Source organism: Mobula hypostoma, chromosome 3, assembly GCF_963921235.1.
Source record: "Mobula hypostoma chromosome 3, sMobHyp1.1, whole genome shotgun sequence".
NCBI classification, from domain to species: Eukaryota; Metazoa; Chordata; class Chondrichthyes; order Myliobatiformes; family Myliobatidae; genus Mobula; species Mobula hypostoma.
The window spans coordinates 104197878-104209948 of NC_086099.1; the positions used below are offsets into that span (position 1 = coordinate 104197878).

The following is a 12071-nucleotide window of genomic DNA, read 5'->3' on the forward strand; positions in this document are numbered from 1 at the left end:
CCATTTCAGACAGCTGTCAAACTTGTTGAGGTCTATTAATTCTTTTTCAGGCATATGATATTCAGAAAAATTCAAAACTTCTAACTATCAACTGATCAATTCAAAAGTAAGAATAAATTGAGGTTTATAAAATTAAAAATAAATGGAAGTTTTAGAAACAGCTGATATTTCACCCCTGCCTGAAGGTGATTGATTTCCAACATGGCATGCACATATGCTGTATGACTCTATCAAACTAATAATCAGACTGCAAGAGGTTCAGGCAACAACCTATCACCACTTGCACTGGGATAGCAGGGAGACGAGTGATGTCAGCCTGGTCAGCAATTCTCACCTCTCAGCACCATGTCCTCTTCTCGTTACTACCGTCATGGAGGAGGTACGGGAGCCTAAAGATCCATATTCAGTGATTTAAGAAAAGTTTCATCCTCTCCACCATCAGATTTCTGACTGGTCCGTGAACCCACAAACACTACCTTGTTATTCGCAAACAACAAGAATTCTGCAGATGCTGGAAATTCAAGCAACACACATCAAAGTTGCTGGTGTTAATAACACTACCTTGTTATTCCTTTTTTTAACACTATTCATTTGCTTTAATAAATAGATTTTTATGTCTCTGCACTGTGTCGCTATAGGCAGAACAACACATTTCACACGCATATGTCAGTGATAATAGATCTGATTCTGATTCATTATACTGGCCCTTCTGCTGAATTTTTACATTTTCGTATTTTGACTTTCAAACTCACATAATATAGCCAAATTAAGTTGCACAGAATAAAAGCTGAAAATTGTGTATTAGCTCCAGATTGCAAACTGGAGTAATCGACTTCATCCTTAGTTTTTGCCCCTAGTGATTGACTCCCCTACCAGGAACATACTCTCAGCAACTGCTCATTCAAGTCCTCTCAGGTTTACATGTTTCATTGGGATTCCTTAATATTCTGATGCATTACAGCAGTGACATGTTGGAAACTTACAAAGGCTTCCTTCTTTCTTTTAAGCGCACAAACCATTTGCATATATGGAACATTCATGTCCAGAAGTCACAAGATAAATTAAAGCACAAGAAAGGGACAGACTTTTCCTGTAAACCTTAAGAATTACACCATTTACTGATCTATACTTTCACTTTATAGTGAAAAGTACCTAAGATAACAATACATCAAAAAGATTCCACAATCAGATTGGTTGTTATTTTTAAATATTACAAACTCCTTTGATCTATCAATGTATAACTTCTGACACAAAAGCAGCATGGTTTGCATTTTTTTTAGATTAGATTATGAGGACATGAAGTAACATTTACTGTTGTAACAATATTTTTTCTCATTCCGTTGATGTAACTGGGTTTTAACTTAAGTGTCTGCAAATAACGTTAATTGTTCCCACTTCTGTTAATTTAAAAAAAAGCAATTCTATAATATATAGGCCAGCCAGGGATGTATCCTAACCAGTTAACCAATTAGTTCTGTGGGCAGGGTTTGTTCAGACTGTGCCAAGAGAAAGGGCTTGAGACCCTTCTTTGCTCATGACCTTATTGATCTGGTCAGAGTCAGCTGTTTATAAGAAGTTTGTGCCAGTCTGACTTGGGCTAAGGGCAGGTTTAACAGATAGGCGACCTGCAATGTTGGGTGGCAATCCTCTTGACATCTACAGCATCTTAATGTTTTGGTTACACTGGACAACAATTTTTTTCAAAGGTGTTGATTCATTAGAATTTATTTTTTGTTTGTGATATAATTTCAAACTACTTGCATCACACAGGAATTTGGAGAAACAAGAAATGAACTTTTATTGAATGTACAGGTAATGTGTTTAATTGTGTAACGGTGCTGATGCTTTGCAATAATTCATTTAAGTTAAAAATACTTTGCTGATTATTTTCATCTGTACTCAGTCTGTGAGGCTTCTTGCTTAAGTATCCAACAATAATCAGCCAGCATTGATGGATTCCATTTGCCCTGACACCATTTCTCCACAATGTCCTGGTGAAACCTTTCACCGACAGTGCCAAGATTTGCAAAGATGTCTAACTGGGAATGCAGAAAATGAATTGTCAATGATATGTTACACTTCATAGCTTTGTATGCTTGAAGCATGTTGTCAACCAGCTGCATGTAGGTTGGTGCTCTGTAGTTACCAAAAAAATTTTCAATAACAGCATTGAATGTCTTCCAGCGATTTTCTCCAGTCCCACTAGAAGTTCTTCAAGTTGCCTGTCATTGATGGCCTATTTGATTTGTGAACCAACAAAAATGCCTTCCTTAATTTTGGCATCAGTTATTCTGACTTGAATTATGAATTGAAATAACAAATAGAGATGATTTTTTAAAAATATGGTGTGTGGTAGGAAATTTCATGGCGATTTTCATGATCAGCAGCCCAAAATCCATAAGATACACCCAAAAGTATTCAGGATGCAAAAAAATTGGTGTCTAGTGTTACTTAACTGTTTACATGAAATTTATTGTATATTTCAAGTGAAACAGGTTTTAAAGCTTTTCGAAGAGACTGAATGATTGAGAAACAATTAACCTCAACCTACAGTAGAAAATACCCTAGAAAAATAGAATGGATGCTAGAAGCACAAATCAATTCCAGGAAATGCGATCGCAACACCTCATGCTTCACAAATGCAGCAAGAAGCCAGGATGGTAAGCAGCAACTCTGAATGCCTTCTTAAAATTGTTGGATAGTTCAAGATAAAGCAACTAATTCTTTACAGAGGAATTATATTGATATCCTTCTATGAATTTAAATAACCTTTAAGGACAGAAAGAATTTAATATAACCATTGAGGACATAAAGATTACTCAAGGCTTGGGAAGTTCCTCAGGAGTTTCCCCTCTTTGACAGACTTCACCTCTGGAAGCTGTGCAAATTGAAAGTGGAAGAGGTCAATAAATAGGATTTCAGTCGGCCACTCTCCAATCAAACAACAACAGCAGAGAGATACGGAGTTGGAAGTACACACCGTCACGGTGATAAACAAAGGATCCTTTCAGCAGAGATTATGCCGACAAAGAAATCAAAGATGAAGAGCTCATCTACCATGATAATTCTGATCCTGCTTCTGTGTGCTATCGCTGCACAGGGTCTGTTGTGAGGATTTTTATTTTTCTTTGATCTGTAGTGTGGCAAGGAATTTCAAAGATCATATCTTGTTGATTTTTAAAATTCTAAGTTTATTCTATGATGTTCTTCAGTAATATGTAAACTATTATGTGTGAGTATTTTCTGACTGAAATCTGTATATTATAATTCTTCTTAAAGCATAATGGCAGCAAACTTGAATCAATTAAGTTCCAATTAGGCTAAAACTTCATAGCCTGATTAGTATTTCAACACGAATTGATAAAATGCTGAATAAGTTAATGAACTATCCTCCATTTCCTTTCAAATTTTGTGGAATAACTCCTGATTAAATCCTTGGGCAGAAGAGTGCAGCACTGAATTAAAAGAGCTGAGAGTTGGAATTGCAATATTCAGCTCCTCGAGCCTGCTCTGGCACTCAATACATAAATCTCTGCCTTGAATATAACCAATGTACTGTCACAGACTTTTAGGAAGTGAGTTTCTATGATTGATAAAAGAAATTTCTCTGCAGCTATGAGGAAAATATGATGATGCTAGCCAGTACTGTGTACCAATAAGAATATAGCTGAAGTTATGTTTGTGATACCCTGGTAAACATGTAAAACATAGAAAATAGTTGCAGGAGTAGGCCATTCAGCCCTTCGAGCCTGCACCACCATTTATTATGATCATGGCTGATCATCCAACTCAGAACCCTGCACCAGCCTTCCCTCCATACCCTCTGATCCCCCTAGCCACAAGGGCCATATCTAACTCCCTCTTAAATATAGCCAATGAACTGGCCTCAACTGTTTCCTGTGGCAGAGAATTCCACAGATTCACCACTCTCTGTGTGAAGAAGTTTTTCCTAATCTCAGTCCTAAAAGGCTTCGCCTTTATCCTCAAACCGTGACCCCTCATTCTGGACTTTCCCAACATCGGGAACAATCTTCCTGCATCTAGCCTGTCCAATCCCTTTAGAATTTTATACGTTTCAATCAGATCCCCCCTCAATCTTCTAAATTCCAATGAGTACAAGCCTAGTTCAGCCAGTCTTTCTTCATATGAAAGTCCTGCCATCCCAGGAATCAATCTGGTGAACCTTCTTTGTACTCCCTCTATGGCAAGGATGTCTTTCCTCAGATTAGGGGACCAAAACTGCACACAATAATGGTAATGGTAATACAGTATATTCAAAGTCGCCTTTACTATATCCTCACCTCAGTCCCACTTCAGTTAAACAGACTGTGTGTTCTTCTAACATTTTTGTCTCATTGTCACTTGCAACTGTGGGAATACAGCCTAGCCTGTTCTATCTCGTTTATGGATAGGTAGTGAAGATATTGGGAAAATAAACCAAGGGTCAAGATTAACCTACACTTTGAAAGACAGTGATAAATCAAAGATAATCCGCATGGAGTAGTTAAGAGGTGATTTAGTCTGACCAACTTAATTAAAAATTTTCAGAGATAACAAAATGTATTGCAACAAACACTACTGGAAGAATTCAATGGGTCAGGCAGCATCTGTGGGGGGGACTCCACATCACTGGTGAAGGGTCTCAGCCTGAAACACTGACTGTCCAATTCCCTCCACAGATGCTGCCTGTCTCACTAAATTCCTTTAGCAAAAGGGGTTCCCAAACTTTTTTTATGTTATGGACCCTTACGATTAACTGAGGGTCCATAGATCACAGGTTAGGAACCCCTATTTCAGTTTAGCATTTTGTTGCTTGGTCTAGATTCCAGCATCAGCAGTCTTGTGTGTTTCTCACAACATATGTTGATGGAGGTAGTACAGCTGATGTAATCTACATGAACTTCAGTAAGGCCTTTGACAAAGACCCCAGTGAAAATTCGGAAAACTAGAGCCCATGAGATTCAGGGCAGGTTGGGAAGCTTAATTCAAAATTGGCTTGATAGTAAGGTACAGTGGGTGACGGTGGATGGCTCTTAATGTGAGTGGAAACATGAGTAGCAGTATACCACAGGAACTGGTACTGGGACTCTTATTGTTTGCTATTGTAGGCACTTAACCACACATTGCTCTGCAACCACACTGGTCCCAAGCTGTATGGGTCCTAATGCCCTTCCTTTGGACAACATTGGTGGCGTGGAGAGGGGAGACTTGCAGCATGGGCAATTGCTGGTCTTCCATACAACCTTGCCAAGGCCTGCGCCCTGGAAACTTTCCAAGGCGCAAATCCATGGTCTCATGAGAGTAACGGATGCCTATATATATAATACAATTAAGTTGGTCAGTAAAACTATTGAAAATCTTTTCTTTGTACTTTTGTCAGTTAAATAAAGGTTCACGTGAATTAACATATCACAGATTTTTGCTTTTATTGCATTTTGGAAAATATCCCAACTTTTCTGGAAATGGGGTTTGTATATACAATTTGAATGCAGTAAATTTGCAGGTGACATGAAATTTGGTGATATTGTTGGTGGTGAGGAAGAGAGTCAAAGCCACAGCAAAATTTTGATTAGTTGGTTAGTTGAAAGAAACAGGGACAGATGGAATTGGTGATGGATTTTGGGAAGACTAATATGGTTAGGAAATACATAATTAAAAGAAGGACCCCAGGGTGTACTGAAGGATAAGGCCAAGCATCTTTGAACGTGATAGCATAAGTGGATGGGGTGGTGAAAAAGGCATACATGAAGATTGCTTTCATTAACCAGAGCATAGAATATAAGATTCATACAACTTTATAAAACATTGGTTATGATATAGCTGGAGTATTGTGTACACTTCTAATTATCACATCATAGGAGGGATATTTTTTGCACTGGAGAATGTATCAAGGAGAATTAACTAGATGAGACCTCAATGAAGTGTCTTAGTTATGAGGAGAGATTGAATAGGCTGCAAAAAGCCTTGGAACCCACGAAGGCTGAGGGGGGAGATAATTGAGGTATACAAAAATGAGGGTAGATAGTAGGAAACTTTTTATTTCACAGCAGAGGTGTCTGAACTAGAAAGCATTGGTTTGGGGCAAGAAGTGAGAGATGTAGAGCCCTACACAAAGGCAGGTAATTCAGGAAATGTCCAGAACAGATCGTATCTGTGAAAAGAGAAGCAAAATGACTATTTTAGGCTGGTGATCTTTTATCAGAAGTTCTATCAAATGGTAATTGTTCCTTATAAGGCCATACATGGTGTCATCAGTACAGAGATGTGTTTTGTCACTACAAGGACTGTGTAATAGACCAATTTTACAACAGGCAGACTTAGGCGCAATAAGTGAGGATAACACTGCCTCTCTTGTTTTGCTTCAACCACCATTTGTGACAAGCCTAGTCAGTCAGCAGTGGCCACTTCTGTCAAAAACTGTGCTGCTGAAGCACTGCTGGTGATGGACTTCAGAATCAGAATCAGGTTTATTATCACCGGCATGTGACGTGAAATTTGTTAACTTAGCAGCAGCAGCTCAATGCGACCCATATTATAGAGGAAAAAAAAACATAATAATAGTAAAGTAAATCTTACTCAGTATACTTTATACAGTATACATATACTGAATAGATTAAAAATTGTGCAAAAAAACTTAAATTCTATATTTTAAAAATCTATATATTAAAGCCGATTGATCCAGATTATTACATTCTGAAAGCTCGATACCTATCCTGCTTTTTCAAAATGGTATTGGACATGGGGAAGCACTGATTGACAGCTGAGAGAGGATGCGAGAATCAGGAATACTGCTTCACCTGATGCCATGAATCACAATAGGGCTATAGACATAGGGACGGTCACTGTATCCTATGTCTGAGCTATTGTCTAGGATACACCCAGTATAGTGATAGAGGAGGACAGGATCATGGAAGAAAGGTATGATTCTGCATGCATAGTTATGTTGAGTGTTTGACTAGTTTGGGACAATTCTTCCAAGTCAGATACCTGTCGCTAGATATTTGAAGAGTGAATTGAGCTACCTGTGTCTTTGTTGAATGTGAATTACTGCCTGACTCAAAGCAAACTGGTCAATTGATTATTTTTCTTATTGTGATGTGGACCACTTTTCAGGAGCCACCTGATGGTGAAGGCAGACATTGATTCCCACTGCCTTCGTTATGCTAGCACAGCTATTACTGAGTTCAGGGAAAGGGTATATGAGAGTCTAGATCTCAACCTTGTCATAGTTTATCCGACACCAGTGACTACTGTATGCGCCAAAGATCTAGACTATCTATAGGCAAAGCCTTGAGGCACTGGGAAAATGCCACTAACAAAGTCTCTACAAAACTCTCCAAATGTGGAGGAAGGAGAAGTGAACCAACTTCAGTGTCCTCTCCCTAACCAACATTGTGGCTCTATTACAGTGATTTGGTTGCATTGGACAGGCTATGTCATTTACATGCTGAAGCAGACATTCGATTCCATTGTGGCAAGGGATTACCAGATGGATATCAGATAAAAGGTTCAAGAGCCTCAGGACTCGCACCATCAGGTTCAAGAGCAGTTACTACCCCTTGACAATCAGGCTCTTGAACAAATGGGGATAACTATCCTCATTTAAGAACTCTTTTACCTTGTTATTTCATGCTGATTATTTCTTGCTATCTAATCATTATCTGCATTATTACAGTTTGTTTAGAGTTTACAGATCCTGTTCACAGTTACTGTTCTATAGATTTGCTAAGTATGCCCACAGGAAAAAAAAATCTTAGGGTTGTATGTGGTGATGTGTATGTACTCTGATAATAAACTTTACTTTGAAACATTCTCAGAGCCTCCTTGTCAAAATGGAACAACCCGCTGACTCTCGGAAATTCCTAGTTCACGACTACTCAACATGGAGAAGGAATATTCAGGATGGTATTCAGTTACCCAAGACCAGACAGTAGAGCACAAGGAAGCCCTGTTTGAAAAATGAAAGAAGTGTGCCACATTGCAACCTACCTACTTGTCACGCACCATCAGATATCAACTGCTTCAAATGTAGTTCTGCGATTTCCCACATTAACTACATCAGCTACCTCAGAACCCTCAAAAAAATGGCCACAAGTCATTCTCAATCCCAAGGAACTGCCCAACAGGAAAAATATACTTTGTTGTATAGATTTGATTCAGCTGAATGCTTTTCTAGGTCATTTCATGAGACAGTTAAGAGGCAATCATATTAGTATAAACCTGGAGTTACGTATCGGTTACTGTATATTGGGTCAGCATGGCAGGTTTCCTTCTCAAAAGGACACGTACTAATTGACCTAATAGCATTTTATGATGATCTGGTAATTATGTGATCACTAATACTGACATGCACTCTTTTTAGGAAACAAGTAATTTTATTAGCTGAATTAAAATACTTTGTCTCAGTTAGCCTCTGGATTACTAATTTATTAACATATCAGACATTCTACCCTATTATAGCAATCAAATTAATACATTTTCCAGCATTTTTATTGGGTACCTGTGAGACAGGTATTAGAACTTCAAGGTATTATTCTATGTGCCTGCTTCCTGCATTTCATGTCTTGGGGTTGATATGGTGAGGCTTCTGCAGGAGCAGTACAGTTTTGTGGAGTTGCAGATTTAACTTCACACCTGTGGTCACTGGAAGCTGATATCCAAAATCTAGATCATTGTATTTTAATGGCAGACACTGATTACTAATATCTAAGTATGCTATTGAGTATAATTGCATTGAATACTGTCGATAAATCTATTCACAGGTATTCCGATAACAGAAATTGAAGGACGTTGTCAATGCATCAAGTCTACTAAGAAATTTATTAATCCAACTTACGTGCAGAGTGTGAAATACATTCCCAGAGGATTTAACTGTGCGACACCGGAGATAATGTGAGTTATCACATTAGATATGAAACTAAGGACCCACCACTCCTTTTGTGATCACCATTTGTTAATTTCTGTGTTTTATTTAAACCATTTTGGATTAATCTATTTGCTTATGAGGCAAATTCTAATAGGCTTCTTTCCAAATGTTTGCCTCCAGTGGAATCCAATAGCAAGAGATTAGATTCTAAAGTTCACTTTCTATTTACAGTGTAAAGCTGAAAAGTAGGAAAAAGATCTGTGTGGATCCCAAAGCCAAGTGGTTGAAGATCATCTTTAAAGGGAAAGGTTGGTATTCGTAGATTCATAGAGCGCTACAGAAGTGGAACAGAACCTTCGGCCCATCTAGTCCATTCTGATTCTAACTGCACCTGGAACATATACCTCCATATCCCTCCCATCCATGTGTTCATCCAAATTTCTCTTAAGTGCTGAAATCAAATCAGCATCTACCACTTCTGCTGGCAGCACTTTCCACACTCTCACCACCCTCTGAGTGAAGAAGATCCCCTTAAATATTTTACCTTTCACCCTTAACCTACAATTTCTGGTTCTAGTCTCACCCAACCTCGGTGGAAAAATCCTCCCTGCAATTACCCAATGGTTTATTTGGAAAAGCAGGGGGAGGAACGAATCTGCCTGAAATTTTTGAGGAGTTAACCAAAGACATTGATGAAGGCAGAGACGTGTGTTTTCTATATGAACTTTGGCAAGGCTTTTGTTAGGTCCTACTTGACAGGCTGCTCCAGAAGAGAGCAAACAATGTGTTTGCGAACAGAGCTCAAAATTGGCTGGGTGATTGGAGGCAGAGAGTCATAATGGATGGGGGTTTCTCAGACTGGAAACTGTAACATAGTTGAGTAGCAGAGGATCTGTGCCGAGAATGTAGGGAGTATAATTAGTAAGTTTGCTAATAACACAAAAATTAGTGATCATAGCTAGCGAACAGGGCTGTTTAAACAGCTCCCTGAAAGAGAAGATACAGGTGAATAGGGTAGTGAATAAGGCATGTTTGTGTGTTTTCCTTCATAGGCTGAGGCATTGAGTGTATAAGTTGGGATGTCAGTTGCAGTTGTACAAAACATCGGTAAGACTGCACTTAGTTTGTGTACAATTCTGGTCGCAGGACTACAGGACTACAGCATGTTGTGAGTGTTACAGGAAGGATGAGGTAGTATTAGGGAGAGGCAGATGCAATTCATCAGCATGTTGCCTGGAACAGAGGCCTGAGAGAGACTGGATAGTCAGCACTTACACTCACTGGATTGTAGCTGACACTATAGACAGAATCTTCTATCCTAGAAACCAGATGGCACAGGTTTAAGGTGAGAGGGAAGATCTGAAGGGTATGCTACCAGAGTAGGTCATGGAGGCAGATAGTAATACTAACATTTGGACAGATATGTGGATAGGAAATGAGCAGAGTGATATGGACCCTATGTGGGCAAACAGAATGAGTCTAGATAGGTATTGTGATTGGGCAGTTTCTGTACTGCAAGTTTTATGATTCTATAAATTGATTCAGTTTTGTCATGTGAAAAAACGAGATTCAAACATGTATCATTGTTTTAATAAGGGCAGAGAGGAGAGATTCTCTTCCTTACTCATATGATTATGTTGCCTGTTCTACTCTCTACATCCATGACAGTGTGATAAGGCATAGCTCAAAAGCTATTTATAAATTTGCAGACAATATAACCACTGCTGGCAGAATCTCAGATGGTGATGAAAGCATACAGGAGTGAGATATACCAGCTAGTCGAGTGGTGTCACAGCAACAACCATGCACTCAATGCCAGTAAGACCAATTAACTGATTCTGGACTTCAGAAAGGGTAAGACGATGGACATCAGTCCTCATAGAGGGATCAGAAGTGGAGAGAATGAGCTATTTCTAAGGTCTGGGGTGTCAACATCTCAGAGGACCTAACCTGGACACAACATATCGATGCAGGTATAAAGAAGGCAAGGCAGCGGCTATATTTCATTAGGAGTTTCAGGAGAAAAACACTTGCAAATGTACGATGGAGAGCATTCTAATTAACTGCATCACCATCTGGTGGCGGGAGGGGATGGTGGCTACTGCACAGGACTGAAGTAATCCACAGAGAATTGTAAAGTTAGCCAGGTCCATCATGGGCACTAGCCTCTGCAGTCTGCAGTACCCAGGTTATCTTCAAGGAGCGGTGTCTTAGGAGGGCATCATTAAGGACTCCCATCACTCAGGGCATGCCCTCTTCTCATTGCTACCATCAGAAAGGAGGTACAGAAACCTAAAGGCACTCAGTCAATGATTGAGGAACAGCTTCTTCCCCTCTGCCATCAGATTTCTGATGGATATTGAACCCAAGAACACTATTTCCTATTTTTGCACTACTTATTTAATTTAACTAGTTAATATCTATACTTACTGTAATTCAGTTTTCTTTTTCACTCTATCATATATTGTTCAAATTTAACAAATTTCATGATGTATGCCGGTGATATTAAAACTGATAAACATTCTGATATAATTCAGTTTTATAGAATAGCATAATTTATTGACTGAAGCTATTGTGAGATCCATTAAATAAGACAAATTTAAAAATGGGATTTACTTTCTCCAGGTGCCAGATGACAGAACTACAAAGTCATGGATTGAACTCATTCCACTTTTGGATCACCCTAACAGTCACAAATAATTCAATGAAAAAAGCTTTGGGCTGTGTGCTTTTGAGATCTTGTTCTACCCTTTCCTCATTTGCTTTTAATGCTTCAACCTATCAAGGCGTGATGCTGATACTAAAACAAAGCTTGCTTCAAGCAATATGATTTTAATATAAATTAACCAATTAAAATGCATTTTATATAAACTTCTGGCAACAGCTGCAATATTTTCCATGGTATATTGCATACGTATTTTATCATGCTTGCAGTTGGGATGGGTACTGAACTCTCTCTTGTTAGTGACGTTCAGACACCAGAAATTGATCAATAAACAAATAATTTGCATCAGCTTTGGAATGTTTTTTCTAGTTCGTTGCAATTTGTATTAAAGGAGGAAACAGATGCCGTTGTCATAGAGCTTTATAGCACAGAAACAGGCCCTTCGGCCCAACTGGTGCATGCCAGCCACTGTATTCTCCTTGCTAGTCCCAGTTGCCCTTGTTCAGCCCATAACCTTTCAAACATCAGCTTCTGCTTCCT

At 38.9% G+C, this 12071-nt stretch overlaps 1 protein-coding gene across 1 annotated transcript; it reads left to right on the forward strand.

The window, feature by feature from the left end:
* The first annotated feature begins 2957 nt into the window (after nt 1-2957).
* Nucleotides 2958-11867, forward strand: LOC134343502 (interleukin-8-like). Its single transcript, XM_063042224.1, has 4 exons — nt 2958-3101; nt 8763-8892; nt 9098-9174; nt 11492-11867. Exons 1-4 carry the CDS (start codon nt 3020-3022, stop codon nt 11500-11502), a joined length of 300 nt encoding a protein of 99 aa, XP_062898294.1. The 5' UTR covers nt 2958-3019; the 3' UTR covers nt 11503-11867.
* The last annotated feature ends 204 nt before the right edge of the window (nt 11868-12071 follow it).

Bases quoted from the DNA above. Each gene is read 5' to 3' on its own strand.
- LOC134343502 (XM_063042224.1), top strand. From the start codon at position 3,020: ATGCCGACAAAGAAATCAAAGATGAAGAGCTCATCTACCATGATAATT. The intron at 3,102-8,762 runs GTCTGTTGTGAG...ATCTATTCACAG, and splicing joins GTGTGCTATCGCTGCACAGG to GTATTCCGATAACAGAAATT. The intron at 8,893-9,097 runs GTGAGTTATCAC...TTCTATTTACAG, and splicing joins TGTGCGACACCGGAGATAAT to TGTAAAGCTGAAAAGTAGGA.